General features: G+C 25.3%; 1 protein-coding gene across 1 annotated transcript; it reads left to right on the plus strand.

Annotated features, from left to right (window-relative positions):
* Positions 1-7,784: 7,784 nt before the first annotated feature.
* LOC145835930 (rRNA-processing protein UTP23 homolog) lies at positions 7,785-15,407 on the plus strand. The gene is made up of 5 exons (XM_082943695.1): positions 7,785-8,035; positions 9,798-9,853; positions 10,855-10,958; positions 14,425-14,555; positions 15,044-15,407. The coding sequence occupies exons 1-5, from the start codon at positions 7,823-7,825 to the stop codon at positions 15,215-15,217; spliced, it is 678 nt and encodes a 225-aa protein (XP_082799821.1). The 5' UTR covers positions 7,785-7,822; the 3' UTR covers positions 15,218-15,407.
* The last annotated feature ends 423 nt before the right edge of the window (positions 15,408-15,830 follow it).

Below are 15,830 nucleotides of genomic sequence, written 5' to 3' on the forward strand. Positions count from 1 at the left end.
TTTTATTTTACAACGTTTAAATAAACTTAAGTAATGGATTTTATCATCTCAGTAGACAGTTTAGTATATTATTAATGCCTTTTTAGCTTATTTTAATAGAAGCACAGCATTTAAATTAGCAATAATAACTTCTAAAACCAAAGGCTTTTTAAACATATAAAAAACTGTTTAAAAAATAAAATTTTGATAAGTTTTTTATGCCGACCTGGCAAATATTTGGGAAACACCCAGAATTTCATTAGGACTTGATTTTAAATGACAACTACGTAGTGAATAAAAACACATACTTTGATGAACCAATGTATACATAGTTATACAAAAAATAGTTTTATATATAACGTAACACCTTTAATCTTAAAAAATCTATATTATATATTTTCCAATTTCAATCATAAGGTCTTGGATTTGTACTGTTGCAAAACGTCTTTTCGAAAAAATTAATCTAGAAATCATCTTGAAATTAACAAAATATCAAAAGGGTATAATTAATTTTGAAATAAGATTGGTCTGACTATCTAGAAAGAAATGATAAAGCTTCTGCTTTTTGTACATATAGTAAAGCAAGTTGCTATTTGAGTCCCTGGTTTCAATACTTTTTTATTATATTTGCGTTGATTTAGAATACTGAATTCCAATATGAAAGCTTACTGAACCGCCATGTCTAAGTAAAATAAATAAACTTAATAAATTTTAAACTACCTCAAAAAATAAATAATTTAAAAAGAAAGAAATATGAAATAAGAAAATAATACAAATGAATTATAAATAGTAAAATAGTTATATAACATTACCTATTATTGAAATTTTTTTTTTTCTTCTTGAAACATACTTTTTCTAATACTTTCTAAATTAGTGTGGCCTGATGCCATAGGGGTCCAAATAATAGCTTTAAATTTTCAACTTATGATTTGCACACTTGTTAAAGATACATATGTATAAAGTATCTGTAAGATACCAGACATTTATACTTAATAAAATTCAAAAATTAGTTGTAAGTTTTTAACTTTAATTAAATAAAAAACCTTAAAAACAAAAACTCATGGTCATCATTTCTAAGTTACACACTTTTGATTTTGATATTACTAATTTCATTTTGATTCGAATTTATTAGTTGCTCTACCAGGACCATTTTATATATTGTCCTGGACAAGACATTGAAAGGTATCCGTGGTAACCACTTGATAACCAAAAGGTTGTTTGTGCACCATGTCCTAGGACCAAATATTTGGAATATTTTTTATTGTTAAATAAACTACTACTATTAAATAATTCTGTTTTAATAGTTAAAATTAATTTGCCATTATATAAGATTTTTGATATAAGTATTAGAAATATTACTGCCTTTAGGGTATGTCTTCTAAGGAAGCTTGTCTACAAAACCTAGTCAAAAGCACTGTTTTCTAACGCTATACTTTATTTTTTATTTTAAACAGTTTTCTCACAATTTAAGTTTTAATAACGATTTGCTTTTTCAAAAAACAAAAAACTCCTTCTGACAGCTTAATTCAAATATATGAATTTGTATAAATTTGACCATTTGTTTGTCTATTTATTTCCTGACCATTTTGACTGTTGTATTTTTCACTATTGCAATGTTTTATAAATATCACTGTATTTCATCATTATCAAAAAGTTATAGAGTTAATTGATATTTAACTAACCCTCCTAAAAAAGGAGTATTGAAATGTTTAATTTTTATGGGTCATATTGAATCTTACCACAATCTTACCAGCTTCTTAAAAAAATTTTTGAAAGTTTGTTGAATTCATTTTTTATTTGAACTCAGGTTTGCCAAATAACCTAGAATTTTACACTAAAAACCTGGAATTTTTAACAATTTCAACATGTTTAGTACAGGGTTGCCACTTTACCTGGAAATTAAAAAAAAACAGAGTTTTAATAGTTTTAACATATTCAGTAGTAAAATTTGATTTTATTCAAAAAATCTATCATATAAATAAAATTGTTTGTCATCATCAATTTTTTTTAATTAGAAAACATACTAAAAGTAGCCTTACAGTTACTTATCAATGTATTTATACTATTTAACACAGTTTCTACCTTAAACTAAACTTTAAACTAAAAATAGTCCCAAAAATGTGTACTCTAAAAACCTTAAAGAAATTTGAAAAACTGGAAAGTTTTTGAAAAAACATGTGGCAACCCTCTTAGTAGTAAAATTTTAATTTGACATAAAAAATCTACCATATAAATATTTTTTTTTGTCATTATCAATTTTTTATTGAAAATTACATTTTAAGTAGCCTAACAGTGTCTTTTCAATGTTTTTATACCATTTAACACATTTTTTAACCTTCAACTCAACTTTAAACTAAAAATAGACCCAAAAATGTGTACTTTTAAAAACCTGGAGAAAATTTTGAAGATCTGGATAAAATCTGCCAAAAACATCTCAGGATACCCAGAATAACTCACAGTTTGGAATTTTTGAAATTATCAGGATGATTTAGGCAAGTTTGTTTTTTTAACAAAAACTCAAAATAGTTTTAAGATTTTAAAAAGTCTCAGTCAAGTTTCTTTTCTAGGTCTAGAATAAGACTTAGTTTTCCCAGATAAATATTTTGATATTTTATGACCAACTTAATTCAAAAACCTGGTTTTTGATTGATTTTTACAAGTCAATCTATAACTTTTTATAATAAAGTTGTTATAAAAAGACATTTTACCCTAGACAAGTATTGGAATAGTTTATTGACTCAAAAAGTGGCAACCCTGATTTTATATAAATTTATAATTTTAACTTTTAATTAGTTTCCTTTCATTTTTTAAGATACATCCATAATATACAGACAGTAATGGTTAAATTAAAATGATAGTTTTAAATGGCTTAAAGAAATCAATGAAAATATGGAGCTAACAAGTGTGTGGGAACTAAAATTTAATACAACTTAGATCAAATCAGAAATGTTAAAGCTTCATAGGTTTAACTTTTAGTTTATATATAATTTGGGTGGTTTTAAAAGTGTTTATAAATGTTTTACAACTTGTGTACAGGATATAAATTGTATAAAATATGTTTCTTTCTGTTTTAGTCCATTTTATTTATGCATAATATCTAAATACAAGAATAAATATGTCAGGATTTCTCAAAGTGGGCCATAACAGATACTCCGCCATGAGCAGCAAAGGGGGGGCAGAGGCATAATTTGAAACTTACATTAGACAATCTGGAGTTGTTGATGAAGAGTAAAAGATAAAGTTGTCTTTATTGTTTTTAGTTTTAGTTTTAAAACTTACACTAGATCACCTGGAGTTGTTGATGAAGAGCAAAAACAAAAAAGGTGTTAGGTGCTTTTAATGTAAGTTTTTTGAGTAATCTTGTTGAAGGGGGAAACTTAAAAAAGGTTTGGGAATACATAGTCACTAAATTAAGTAATAAGTTCAGTTTTTAATCATTCTTCTTTCTTGTTAGTTTAATGTAAGTAATATTGTGCACTTTAATAATAGTTAAAACTTTTAAAATACAATGAAGTCAAGGTTTTTTTTAGAAATATTAAGTTTAAATAAAATATCTTTAAACTACAATTAAGCACAAGTTTACAATATTTTAATTCTTAGTTTCACTCTTAAAGATACAAAATGTAACAAAAAAGGCATAAACATATTTAAAAAAGTTATGATCCAGATAACCACTCTGATAACAACTAATTCTAATTATGAAAATATTTTATTTTATGCATCTACAAAATCTAGTAAATTTTAAAATATCTGTTTTAAGAGTAATTAAATATTATGATTATTTTTTTTATAGCTGAAGCATTTAAAACTTTTATGAAAGTTTCATGGTGTAAAACATATTTTAATAACAATCTTTGAACAAAAAAGTGTACTATTATTTAAAATAAGCTGGTAAAGTTAGGATCACATTAATTTACTAGCCTTTTTCATTAGAATGCCATTCAATTAGAATAAAATCCAAAAAAAGAAGAACTGAGAAAGATAGATAAAATTTTAAAAATACTGAATGATAGGTTTTATTTTTTCAACTATTTTTAAACAATTAATCAAAAACAAAAAATCATCAAGTCACTGTTTTTTAAAAAACTTTTATCTTTTATACACTTGAAACAAATCTTTCCAAAATTAGAGTAAGTTAAGTTGAAAACTTAATAAGAGTATTTAAGAAAGAGTTTTTTTTTTGGAAAATTGGTACACTACCATTTTATGAATCCAGAGTACTTATTCCAACCAAATAAAAAAAGCCTTCAATGAAATATTAGAATAACTTCTTATTAAATCAATATGTTAAAATTTATTAACTCAGAACATTTTATTAAAAAAAAAAAATTCAGTCACTCAAAGAAATAATCAGACTCTCAAATAAAATTAATATTTTTTATTTATATTTTTGGATTCAAGTTGAGAACTCTAATTGTTATTCTTAAAATAAACTAAATAAAAATTAATAAAAAAAGAAATAAAACTTTAACTTAGTTTAAATTTAAAACTTAGTCAACACTTCAGCTTAATTTAATTTGAAATTTATCACTTTGTAGTCTATTTTAGATTGTTCCTTTCCAAAAAAAGCCACTATGTTACAATACAAAAAGCCAAATTATACTTTTATAATGCAAGAAATTTTAATATGTACTTCTAAAACCTGTATACTTATAGTTAATTAAACTTTCATTTTTATAGAAAAACTTCTTTGTAATGGAATGCATTTTTCATAGGTTATTCTACTGTTTGAGTGTTATTTTGTTTAAAATATTGAATGTTTGGTTTTCAAAATAACCTCAACCAATGAAGCGTGCAATAGCCTAAAACATAAGAAGTTTTTTGCTATGATTAATATATAAAATTTGAATTGGGATTTTGCTAAAATTTATTATTAGGCTATATTTAGAACTTCATGTTATTTATTTTTTATTTTTATTATTTAAGTACTAAAGGTTCTTTTAAACAATACATGTTTGCTGAAAAGTTCTTTAAATATTTTATGGTTTACATTACTTCACATCTAAAGCATTAGAGTATTTTTTATTTTTTTGTTATGAAGTTTTTTCCAAGTTATTTATAAAAGTAACTTAAATTTTTAAAATAGTGTTGTTATAATAGGGTTCTGTGGTTCTTATATATAATAGAAACATAAAAAAGGCTCAAATGGAATCTAGTATTTATATAAAAGTAATTAAAAAGGACTTAATTATGATGTTTAGTACCAATAAATTAAATGTGTCAAAATTTACTACTTTGTCTACTAAAAGTAAAAAATGATTTAAAAAAATTATATTAAGTTTTCATGTAAAAATTAGGTTTAGTCAAAGTTTTTTGGGCAAAATGTATTTTTTTCTACACAGTTACCTTAAGTTATTATAATTGTCAGAATAGTCAATGTTTAATTATAATCTAAATTGTTTAAACATTTTGAAAGTGAAATAAAGTTCTTGAAAGAACTATTCTCTTTAATAAAACTTATTTTGTTAACACACTTTTTATTATTCAGGGTTTCCACATTCAGAATATTTTTAAATCTCAGGATGACTCAGTATAACTCAGGATATTTTAAAAAAGTTTTTTAAACTCAGGCTGACTCAGGATAGTTTTGCATTTTTTAACAAAATACTCCAGATAGTTTTAAGATTTCTTGAAATCTCAGGCAAGTTTTTTCTATATTTCAAATAAGATTTAGCTTAAATGTTTTTTTACTATTCTATGACCAGTTTTATTGATAAATTGTTTTTCATTGATGTTCAAAAAATATTTTTATTTATTATTTAATAAAACGCAGAATGACTCAGTTAAAATGTTAAAAAGGTTCTTGATTTAATTCTAACTAATAATAAACTGTAAGCTATGAATTTATTTATCATCTTTGAAGTCTACATAAACTTTTATTCACTTTTTTAATATATATTTTAGTTCAAAGTTGCAACTCAAAGCTCTCTGTTCTTTTAATTAGATTTAATATTTGAATACTTAGTTTTTTATAAAAGTCATTTTTGCACTAATGCTTCTAACAACTGTTATACAAACAAAACATTTATTTGCAATATAAATTTTGAAAAATTTTTTTGTAACTTTAATTTAATTTTTATAAGCAGAATATCATACTAACTTTGTAAGATAATGCTATAAAACAAAAATATAGTATTGATCTAGATATCATAGCTTGAACAGTTATTTCAAGAATAAATTTAGTATAAAATATATAATACCAACATGGCTGCCACAAGGTCAGGAAAAACTTTAAAAAATGACAAAAGTCAGGAGAAATGGGGGTTTTTGTAAAAAATTCAGTAAATTTGACAAAATTTGAAAGTCAGATTTTGTCAGCATAAACTAACAAAATTCCTTATATTTCAATGCCTTAAAATGGTAAAACATTAATTAAAATCTTTTATAGTCAGATTAAGATTGCAAAATTTTCCTAAAAAGTTACAAAAATTTTTAGTTTCCAATGCCTTATCTGTTAAAAATGAATAAAATATCCTTTATAAAACGGCAAAGTTTTTCTATTAATATATTGAACAACTACCCTACTTGAACAAGCAGTTTTTGTACGCTTTTTAGTATTGATGATTTGTAGCAAGGACACTTCCAAAATGAAACTGTAATATATACAAACATCTTTTTTTTGCGGAATTTTAGAATCAAAGTGTTTTTGCTTAAGTAAACAATTAAGCTTTTTATAATTATGCACTAAATTTTGTATTTTATTCATAACTTCATGTGTATACTTTACCTCTTTATAATTTTTTCAAAGTTGTCTAAATATGAAAATTAAATATAAGTAGTTTATGTTAATTACTTGTAATGAATCTACTGCATCTTACTTGTTTTATCATTTGTTTTGAACTCCCTATATGTAGAACATGACAACATATAGTTTCAAGTGTTTAATTTTATATTTTAGAATAAGTTTAAATTTAGAGTTTGATTTAAAAAAGTCAAGAAAATTTTATTCAGCTTGATATGCGGCAACCCTGGGCTAGTTACTCTGATAGAAATAAAACTTGTTGAGTTGTTTTTTGAACATTGAAGTCTTAATCCTTTTTTAATTTGTTAGTCAGTAGTTAATGTCAAGTTCTTTGAAAACTTAAATAAATTTAAGATATTTATAGAATTTACAAGGTGTCCATTTAAGCTGAAATCATGAAATAATTTTGAACAATTTTTACATAAAGATTAATCAAATTCTTATAAGATTTAAAATAAGTGTTGTAAAATATAAAACTAAATTTAAAAACTTTTACAGTATCTTTTTAGCAACTGTATACCAATAAACACAATTTGCAACCCTGAGCTTTTTTTTAACAAAAGAAAAAACTTGTACTTTCATAATTCTAGAAGAAAATTAGAAAATCTTGAAAAAATTTCTTAACAACAAGGGGCACATTTGTTTTATAATAAATTCAAACTAACCCATGCTAGATCTTTTGTGAAAATTAGTGGCAGTTGACTACACCAAAACTATTTATTTTAATTATTAAGTTAAAAATCGCTTTTCAATACTGTCGAATTATCAAATAAAATACTTTGACTTATTTACAAATCTTTACTATTTACTTTTAAATCTCAATATATTTTAAAGTATTTTATATGAGTAAAAACTCTAAATTATTGTTGTTCAGATTAATTTAAAGTATAATTTGATATAAGTTTCTATCAAACTCTCTGTGTTGTATTTTTTTTTCAAATCAGTGACAATTTAATTAAAACATTCTAAATTTAGTTTATGAAACTTTATTGATATATTTAATTAAAGTAAATGGTGATTTAGTTATTTTAATATTTTTTACATTATCTACCACAGAAAGACATTGTTTTAAGCATTGTTTTAATACACAAGTAAATAAGCATGAAAAAGAATAGAGTAAAGCACGCAAAGAAACTAGTGGCAATCTACAAGCGCATGTTCAATTACCACGTGCCGTTCTTAGTGCTTGTTGACGGCACATTCTGCAAAGCTGCTGCCAGTCAGGGCATGTTTGATCTGAGAGACAGATTATCCAACTATTTGAATGTTGAGAGCACCTGTTGCACCACCGTCTGCATTCTCAATGAACTGAAAGTTTGTTTTGTTTTATTTACTATTAGAAAATATTTCTAATCTCTTTAACATCATATTTGTCAACTCAAAATCTAAGTATTAAACATTTATATTTTCAAAATATGTGTATTTTTATTTGTTGTTTTGGATCTTGGGTATATCAGTAAATTTGTTGAAATTAATGATTCAAGTATATACCAAAAAGCGGTTTTAGTTTGCACCTCCCATAAGTAACCTATTGCTGCCTCCGATATTAACCAGCTATATCTAAAAAATTATTTAAAATTTTTTAGATCAGTAAAAAGAATCTTTTAGCTTAGTAAAAACTCCATAAAACAAGATCAAATTGTGAAAAAAGTTTTAATAAGAAGATAGATTTTTAGTTAAATGTTTTTTTTGTGTGGTTATAGTTTGCGCCTCTTATATGGAACCTTTTGTTGCCTTTGACTTGCTATATCTCAAAAATTATTTTGAATTCTTAAAATTTGTTAGAGCATCTTGTAGCTTAGTTAAAACTCTATAAGATAAGATAAAATTGTAAGAAACGTTTTTACTCCCCTATACCCTTAATTTGTATTTAAGTTATTACTTTTTGAATTTTACACTTGATTTCCACTAAGCCAGTATTAGCAATTTCTTTTCAAAGATTAAAAAAAATTATTAAAAAAAAAGTTTGTTACATTAAATAGATATAAATAAATTTCTGTAAAGTATGCATACTTTATAAACTGTTTGTTAGTATACATTTCATACTGACTTATAATAGCCAGTAAAATTAGATACACTTAATAATTGAATATTTTGTTGTCTCCCAACTTTGACCAGTTATATCTCAAAAATTATTTTGAATTTTTAAAAGCTGTAAAAAGCATCTTGTAGCTTGTAAAACATATGTAAAAAGAGATCAAATTGTTAAAAAAGTGTTATAACTCCCCCCCCCCCATGCTCTTAAGTTACTAAATGTAAACTGTTGTAAATTATGGTTTTATTTCAAAGCCTAACATATTTTTTGCAAGTTAAATGTTTAGACTTATATTAAAGTTTATAAAATTTAAAGTAGTTTTAATATAATGTATACTACATGTTTACTAGACACTCAGGATAATTCTAGCTAAATTAAAAAAAAATCAAAACCAACTCAACTAAGTAGTTTGAATATTATGGAACACTCAGGCTAGTTTTTATACCTCAAGCATTTTTTATAAGTATTTTTATTATGTGTTTTTATTGTTATTTTGGTATTTTAAGGTATTTATGCTTGATTGCTAGATTTTGTTTCAGTTTTTAGCTCATTACATTATTGTTCAATTTTCTTTTAAACTTTTGGAAAGTTTGGCTAGCTTAGTTTAATTCAGGCTATTTTTTTCACAAAAAATTATAACCTTTTATTAAGTAAACGGCCAAACTTTTATTTTAAAGTTTTAAGAATAAATATTTGCAAAATAATATTTAAAGTAATTTTTTTAAAGGTGAAGTTAATTAATTTGTAATATTTATTTATTTACAGGTAATATTATTTAAAAAGTTTGTTGAGAATTTGAAAGTACTCATTTGCTTAAATTAAAATTAAATTTCTGAAAGTTATTTGCTGAAAATGTATTGCAAAAAAAAACTGCTGTTAATGAGAACCAAAACTTTATTTAACATACCAATAACTAACTTAACAGAGATTTTTACATAATCATTAAACAACTTTTCCCACATAAACTAGAGATTGCTTCTACAGAGCATAAAATAAAATCAGTTATTTGAGTTATAACTATTAATCTAATAATTTTTACAGAAACTGGAAAAAGATACTGCTGGAACGGAACATGAGGAATCATTTAAACGAGCCAGGTTTGTATTTTATTAATAAGTAACTATACTCCATTATATTTATAATTGTATTTATATTTATTTAAAAAAAAAATTTAAGCGGTTGCTAATAAACATCCTAGCAAAACAAATTCACTGGAATATATATTAATACAAGTTTGAACTCTTTCTTTATTACAGTAACACATGTTTTACATTAGCTTCAAGAAATACTTCTTTTATGGAGTTTCTTCAAGAGCATTTCTTGAACTTTCATAGCTTCTTTAAAGTGTAATAAAAAAAAATACTGTTTTGTTGTAGTTGTGTTTATATATATAAAATATTTTTATTAGTAATTTTTTATTAAGATGTTTAGTTTTATTCTTATGAAAGTCTACCATGTTGAATAATATTACCAAACATTTTTACTAAGAGGTAATTTTTAAAGATATCTGATATTGTATGACATTAACGCTACATTTTTAACCTTAATATATACACAGGTACATACAGTCATTTATTACACTTTTGGTTAACCCCACACCTCTTTTGCCGTTTTAGTTTGCGCCTCCCATAAGGATCCTATTGTTGCCTCCGACTTTGACCGGCTGTATCTCAAAAATTATTTTGAATTTTTTTAATCTGTAAAAAGCATCTTGTAGCTTAGTAAAAACTATATAAAATAAGATCAAAAACCAAAAAAGGGTGTTTACCCCCCTATGCCCTTATGTTATTTTTAATTAATTATTTAGGTTGTTAGCAAAGAAGTTTGAACTCAGGCATTGCGAACATAAGAAAAACCTGGTTTCACTAAACTTTTTTATTTAACATAATTATTTAAATATTTAGGTTGATAGCGAAGAAGTTTCAACTCAGGCATTGCAAACACAAAAAATCTTAATTTCACTAAACATTTTTATTTAACATAATTATTTTTGTTTAGGTTGATAGCAAAGAAGTTTCAACTCAGGCATTGCGAACACAAGAAAAATCCTAATTTCACTAAAATTTTTTATTTAACATTTATTATTTTTAATTACCAGGTTGATAGCAAAGAAGTTTCAACTTAGGCACTGCGAACACAAGAAAAATCCAGTTTCAGGTATTGAATGCATCAAGTCCATGGTGTCAGGAGATGGCTCTGGTGGTGAGTAGTTTTAAAATACTAAATGAAATTGAAACTATACATTTAGCTATTTATTGTTTTTATCTACATACTAATAATTATGGATGGCTCTTGCAATGAGTGATAATTGACAAACTAATTTATAAAATTTTTAGAACAAAATACTATAAAGTTATCATGTTGATTTTGTATTATAAAATTATTAATTATCAACTTGCTTGCTTCTGGGGATGGTTCTGGTGGTTTTTATAACACAAACATAAAATGTTATTTAAGTATAACACTGTTTGTTTTTTATAAATTATCTTGTTTAATGGGGATGTTTCTGGTAGTGAGTGGATTTAAATAGTTTTATTGGTTTTAAGAAATGTTAATACTGTTTGTTTTAATATTCAACCTAAGAAATATTTTAGAGAATAAGTAATGTTTTCAATATATTTTATTTAAAATTGTCTCGATACAGATATTTTAAGGGGGTAATAATAGGGATTATTAAAGTAGATTAGTACAACAATCAAAACAACACTTATATTTTATTTACATAAACTAAACAACACAAAGATACAGTTACATCACTCTATACGAGAACTAAAGTTAAACACACAAGAAAACATTAGTTCTTAAATCTCACGTGTTTAAAATGCATTTTAACTTAAAGCACACTTGCCGAATGCTCTGCCGAAACTGCTACTGCTACTGCAAGTAAAATTCCGTTTTATAAGCACTGAAACAAATGTAACTCCTAACAATAAAAAATGTTTTTGTTTTCAATACTGGAAGTACGTCACGAAATCTGCGTAAAACAGTTTACAACATCCGCTTTTAAATAAATTTGGAAAAGCTTGTTTTGAGAATAATGAAAAATATTTTATTGTTACAAAAAATTCCATATTTATTCACAAGCTTTAAAATACTAAAATGAAATGTTAGTTTCATTACATTGTTTCTTTTTTAATTTTCAATTTTAACGTTTAAAGCCTAGTTTTAAATAATTTAAATCCTTAAAATCCTACTTAACTTAAAGCTTTTTTATAGGAGTTTTAAGCGCGGGTAAGAAAAAAGTAAGAAAAAGAAACTGTATAACTTATTATCTCAAAAGTTACATAATTTACAAAAATTTTGATAAAACACAACATAAAGACAAAGTAAGTAACAATGATAGTCATTTAGTTGTCCTCAGGCTTGTTGTCCTCAAAGTTCTTGTCCTTGGGCTTGTTGTCCTCGGGCTTGTCGTCGGGCTGTTATCCTCAGGCTGTTATCCTCAGGTTGTTATCCTCAGGTTGTTATCCTCAGGTTGTTAATAGAGGCTTATGAACCATCAATTGGATTATTGACAACGTCTTGGTTCTTTTAGGAAACATTTACTTTCTGTCTTCTAGCTGGTTTGTTGAATCAGAAAAACACCACATCGATTGGCTTTGGAAACAATGACTGCAGGAATTTTGATTGTGACGTCATATAATAAACACAAAATCTTCATTCTATATTTTGTCTATTGTCATACTTATAAACAAAAAAAAACTTTTAAAGTTTCATGCAGTAGCAAGGTGTTAGGTGTGCTTAAAGCTGTGGTTATCAAACGACAATTTGCTTTAAACAACGTTAAATGATACAAACGCATTTATTTAACAAGTGACGACTGCTAAATTTAAGGGGAGTTTATTTCTGATTTCTTTCAAAAGGAAAAATTTTAACACAACTTTATACTTGAACTTGAAACGAGTAATAAAATAAGGCAAGAAACTTATCTTTTTACGACTAAGAAAGATGAAAACTCATTCAAATATATTTTTAAACTTCAGCAACATTCTGGTTTAAAACAAATACAATCTATACTTTAGAACAATCAATCAGCAGATCAAAACAATAAACTAGTAGTAGTAAACACATAGGAAAATTAGTTTTATCAGCTAAAACTCAGACATTATTAAGAAGAACAATTCTGCTGTTGTAATTCTAAATTTTATTGCGGTTCTTACTTAACATTTCTATGCTTAGAAAAATATAATAACTGCGCTCTCTTGGCAACTTATAAAATGCAATTTTGCACTAAAGTACTGCGTCCCCTGACGACTTATGTAAATTGTAACATCTTCAAAAGAACATTGTGCACTAGAGTAAAAAGACTGTGCTTTTTATAATCGAAATACTGCGCCCCCGTGCGACTTGTGTTAGTTGCAACTTATATTATACTCTTAGCTAAAAAGATTAAGCTTTTTAGGATCGAAATACTGCGCACCCATGCGACTTGTGTTAGTTGCAACATATATTGTGCACTTAGCTAAAAAGATTAAGCTTTTTAGGATCGAAATACTGCGCACCCATGCGACTTATGTTAGTTGCAACATATATTGTGCACTAAGAAGAAGAAATATTATGCTTGTTAGCAAATATTGTGCACCTAAGCACTAAAAAAGCATAAATAGAAGTATACATAGAAATAACCGCAAAAATTGTATAGTACTTCCAGCAAAAAAATCCTTGACATCAAGCCTGACTTTTAACAAAACTAAATAAATCACTACCACACACTTGTATTATAATTGTAGACTTGCTGTTTCAAAGTAGAAAGTTATTCACACAATTTTTCTTACTATTATCATAGTAAAATGTCGCAAAGTAAAGTATCATCGCAAATTATACTCTCAAAATTTTAAACTCGTTAAAAAGTTGTTTAGTAATAAACTAAAGTTTTTTTTTTCGCTGCGTTTTTTAATTGATAAGGCACCTAATTCCTAAATATCTGAAGATTCCTAAAATACAGGCCACACATGGTTTCCAATGTCTCGTTACAGGGATGTTATTAAGGGGTAATATGATTATTAAAGTAGATTAGTACAACAATCAAAACAACACTTATATTTTATTTACATAAACTAAACAACACAAAGATACAGTTACATCACTCTATACGAGAACTAAAGTTAAACACACAAGAAAACATTAGTTCTTAAATCTCACGTGTTTAAAATGCATTTTAACTTAAAGCACACTTGCCGAATGCTCTGCCGAAACTGCTACTGCTACTGCAAGTAAAATTCCGTTTTATAAGCACTGAAACAAATGTAACTCCTAACAATAAAAAATGTTTTTGTTTTCAATACTGGAAGTACGTCACGAAATCTGCGTAAAACAGTTTACAACATCCGCTTTTAAATAAATTTGGAAAAGCTTGTTTTGAGAATAATGAAAAATATTTTATTGTTACAAAAAATTCCATATTTATTCACAAGCTTTAAAATACTAAAATGAAATGTTAGTTTCATTACAAAATAACTTTTTAAGTTTAGCAAAACTAACAACGAGTAACTGAAATTAAAAAAAAAATTGCATTAATGTATATTTTATTGTTTTCTATATTCTACCAGAAAAATATTTTGTTGCAACCAAAGACAATAAGATCCTACAAAATGGGACAAAATTTTAATACATGAAAACAATTATACACTTTAAAAAGTTTATCACAATAGTTAATTATTTTTGTCAGGAAAATACTTCGTTGCAACAAAGGACAAAAAGATCCAATCATATTGTGACAAAATTCCGGGGATTCCCCTCATTTATATGCACGGAAACGTCATATTGCTTAAAGATCTCAGTGACGAAACAAACAAAAAGGTGAATAAATATACTATGTTTGTATTATTTTAATAAATTTTGGTAAAAGCTAGATGATTTTATATTGTTTCACTTTTCATATTATTTTTCTGTAAAAGTTATATTAAAACAATTGATATTTTTACAACTATAAATATTCTATTTTAATACAAATATAAGTATTACATAATGTAAGTAACATCAATAACTTATATATTGAATAAGATTATTTTGCTTTATATATAATTTTTAGTATACAGTAAACCGTATATATGTAAATTTATTATTCTTGTTATTTTTCTGTAGTCGTACTAAAATCATAAAAGATGCAATTTTTACATTAATTGTTATAACAAACAAAACGATTTTACAACTCCACAAGGAAATGTGGAATCAAGCATTATGTAAATTTGTTATTATTGTTTTTAAATGGTAATATTACATATAAAATGTATCAAATATATAAATAGTATAATACGTATAATAATAATTATTATTAATATTTTTAGGTTTCGCAAATCCACAAGCAAATGTGGGACCAAACGGCAGACCAGGAAGCGCTGAAAGCCACCAGGCACAGTCACGAAAGCGGGGATTCCCGATTTAAGAAAAAGAGGAAAAGGAAGGCTAAGGGACCTAATCCGCTCAGTTGTAAAAAGAAGAAAGTCAAGAAGACTGAATAAACTTATGTTGAATTGAATATTGGGAATTTTGGGACTTCAGCTTGAATTAGACATTTTGGACCTAGAACAATTTTGATATGTAGATTAATTTTTCAGATTAAAGATGTTTGTATGCCTAGATAATTTATTTATTTGAAATAGGTGTTTTCTATAAGTTGTGAACATTTTAATTGTGTTGAATAAAAAAATTGTATGCTAAACAATAACATTTGTCATTTTAGTTTCTTTAAAAGTCAACTGATATGATGTTTTTATAATTTTAATAATTAAAAAACGTTTCTATTTTGTGTTAATTAGGTAAAACATACTAGTGTGTGGTTATTAAAATAAAAAATTGTTTAAAATTTGTTAAAAAATTTTAAAATAGCATTAATTGAAAGATGTTACTAGAAGTTTAGGCTTTAAATATTATTTATTGTGTTTTAAAAGTTTAAATTTATAATATACTATCTCAAATAAGTTAAGTCAAAAGTTTCTCTTGCATTTTTGATGCTGTATTGTGTTAAATAATTATGACATTGTTTTACAGTTTTAAAGACTATTTAATTTACTTATTTTGAATGTGTTGATTATACAAGATTTAAGTTTTCAAGCTTATTATAGATCTTAGAGA

Source organism: Thalia democratica, chromosome 5 (assembly GCF_965202585.1).
Source record: "Thalia democratica chromosome 5, ktThaDemo2.hap1.1, whole genome shotgun sequence".
Classification (NCBI taxonomy): Eukaryota; Metazoa; Chordata; class Thaliacea; order Salpida; family Salpidae; genus Thalia; species Thalia democratica.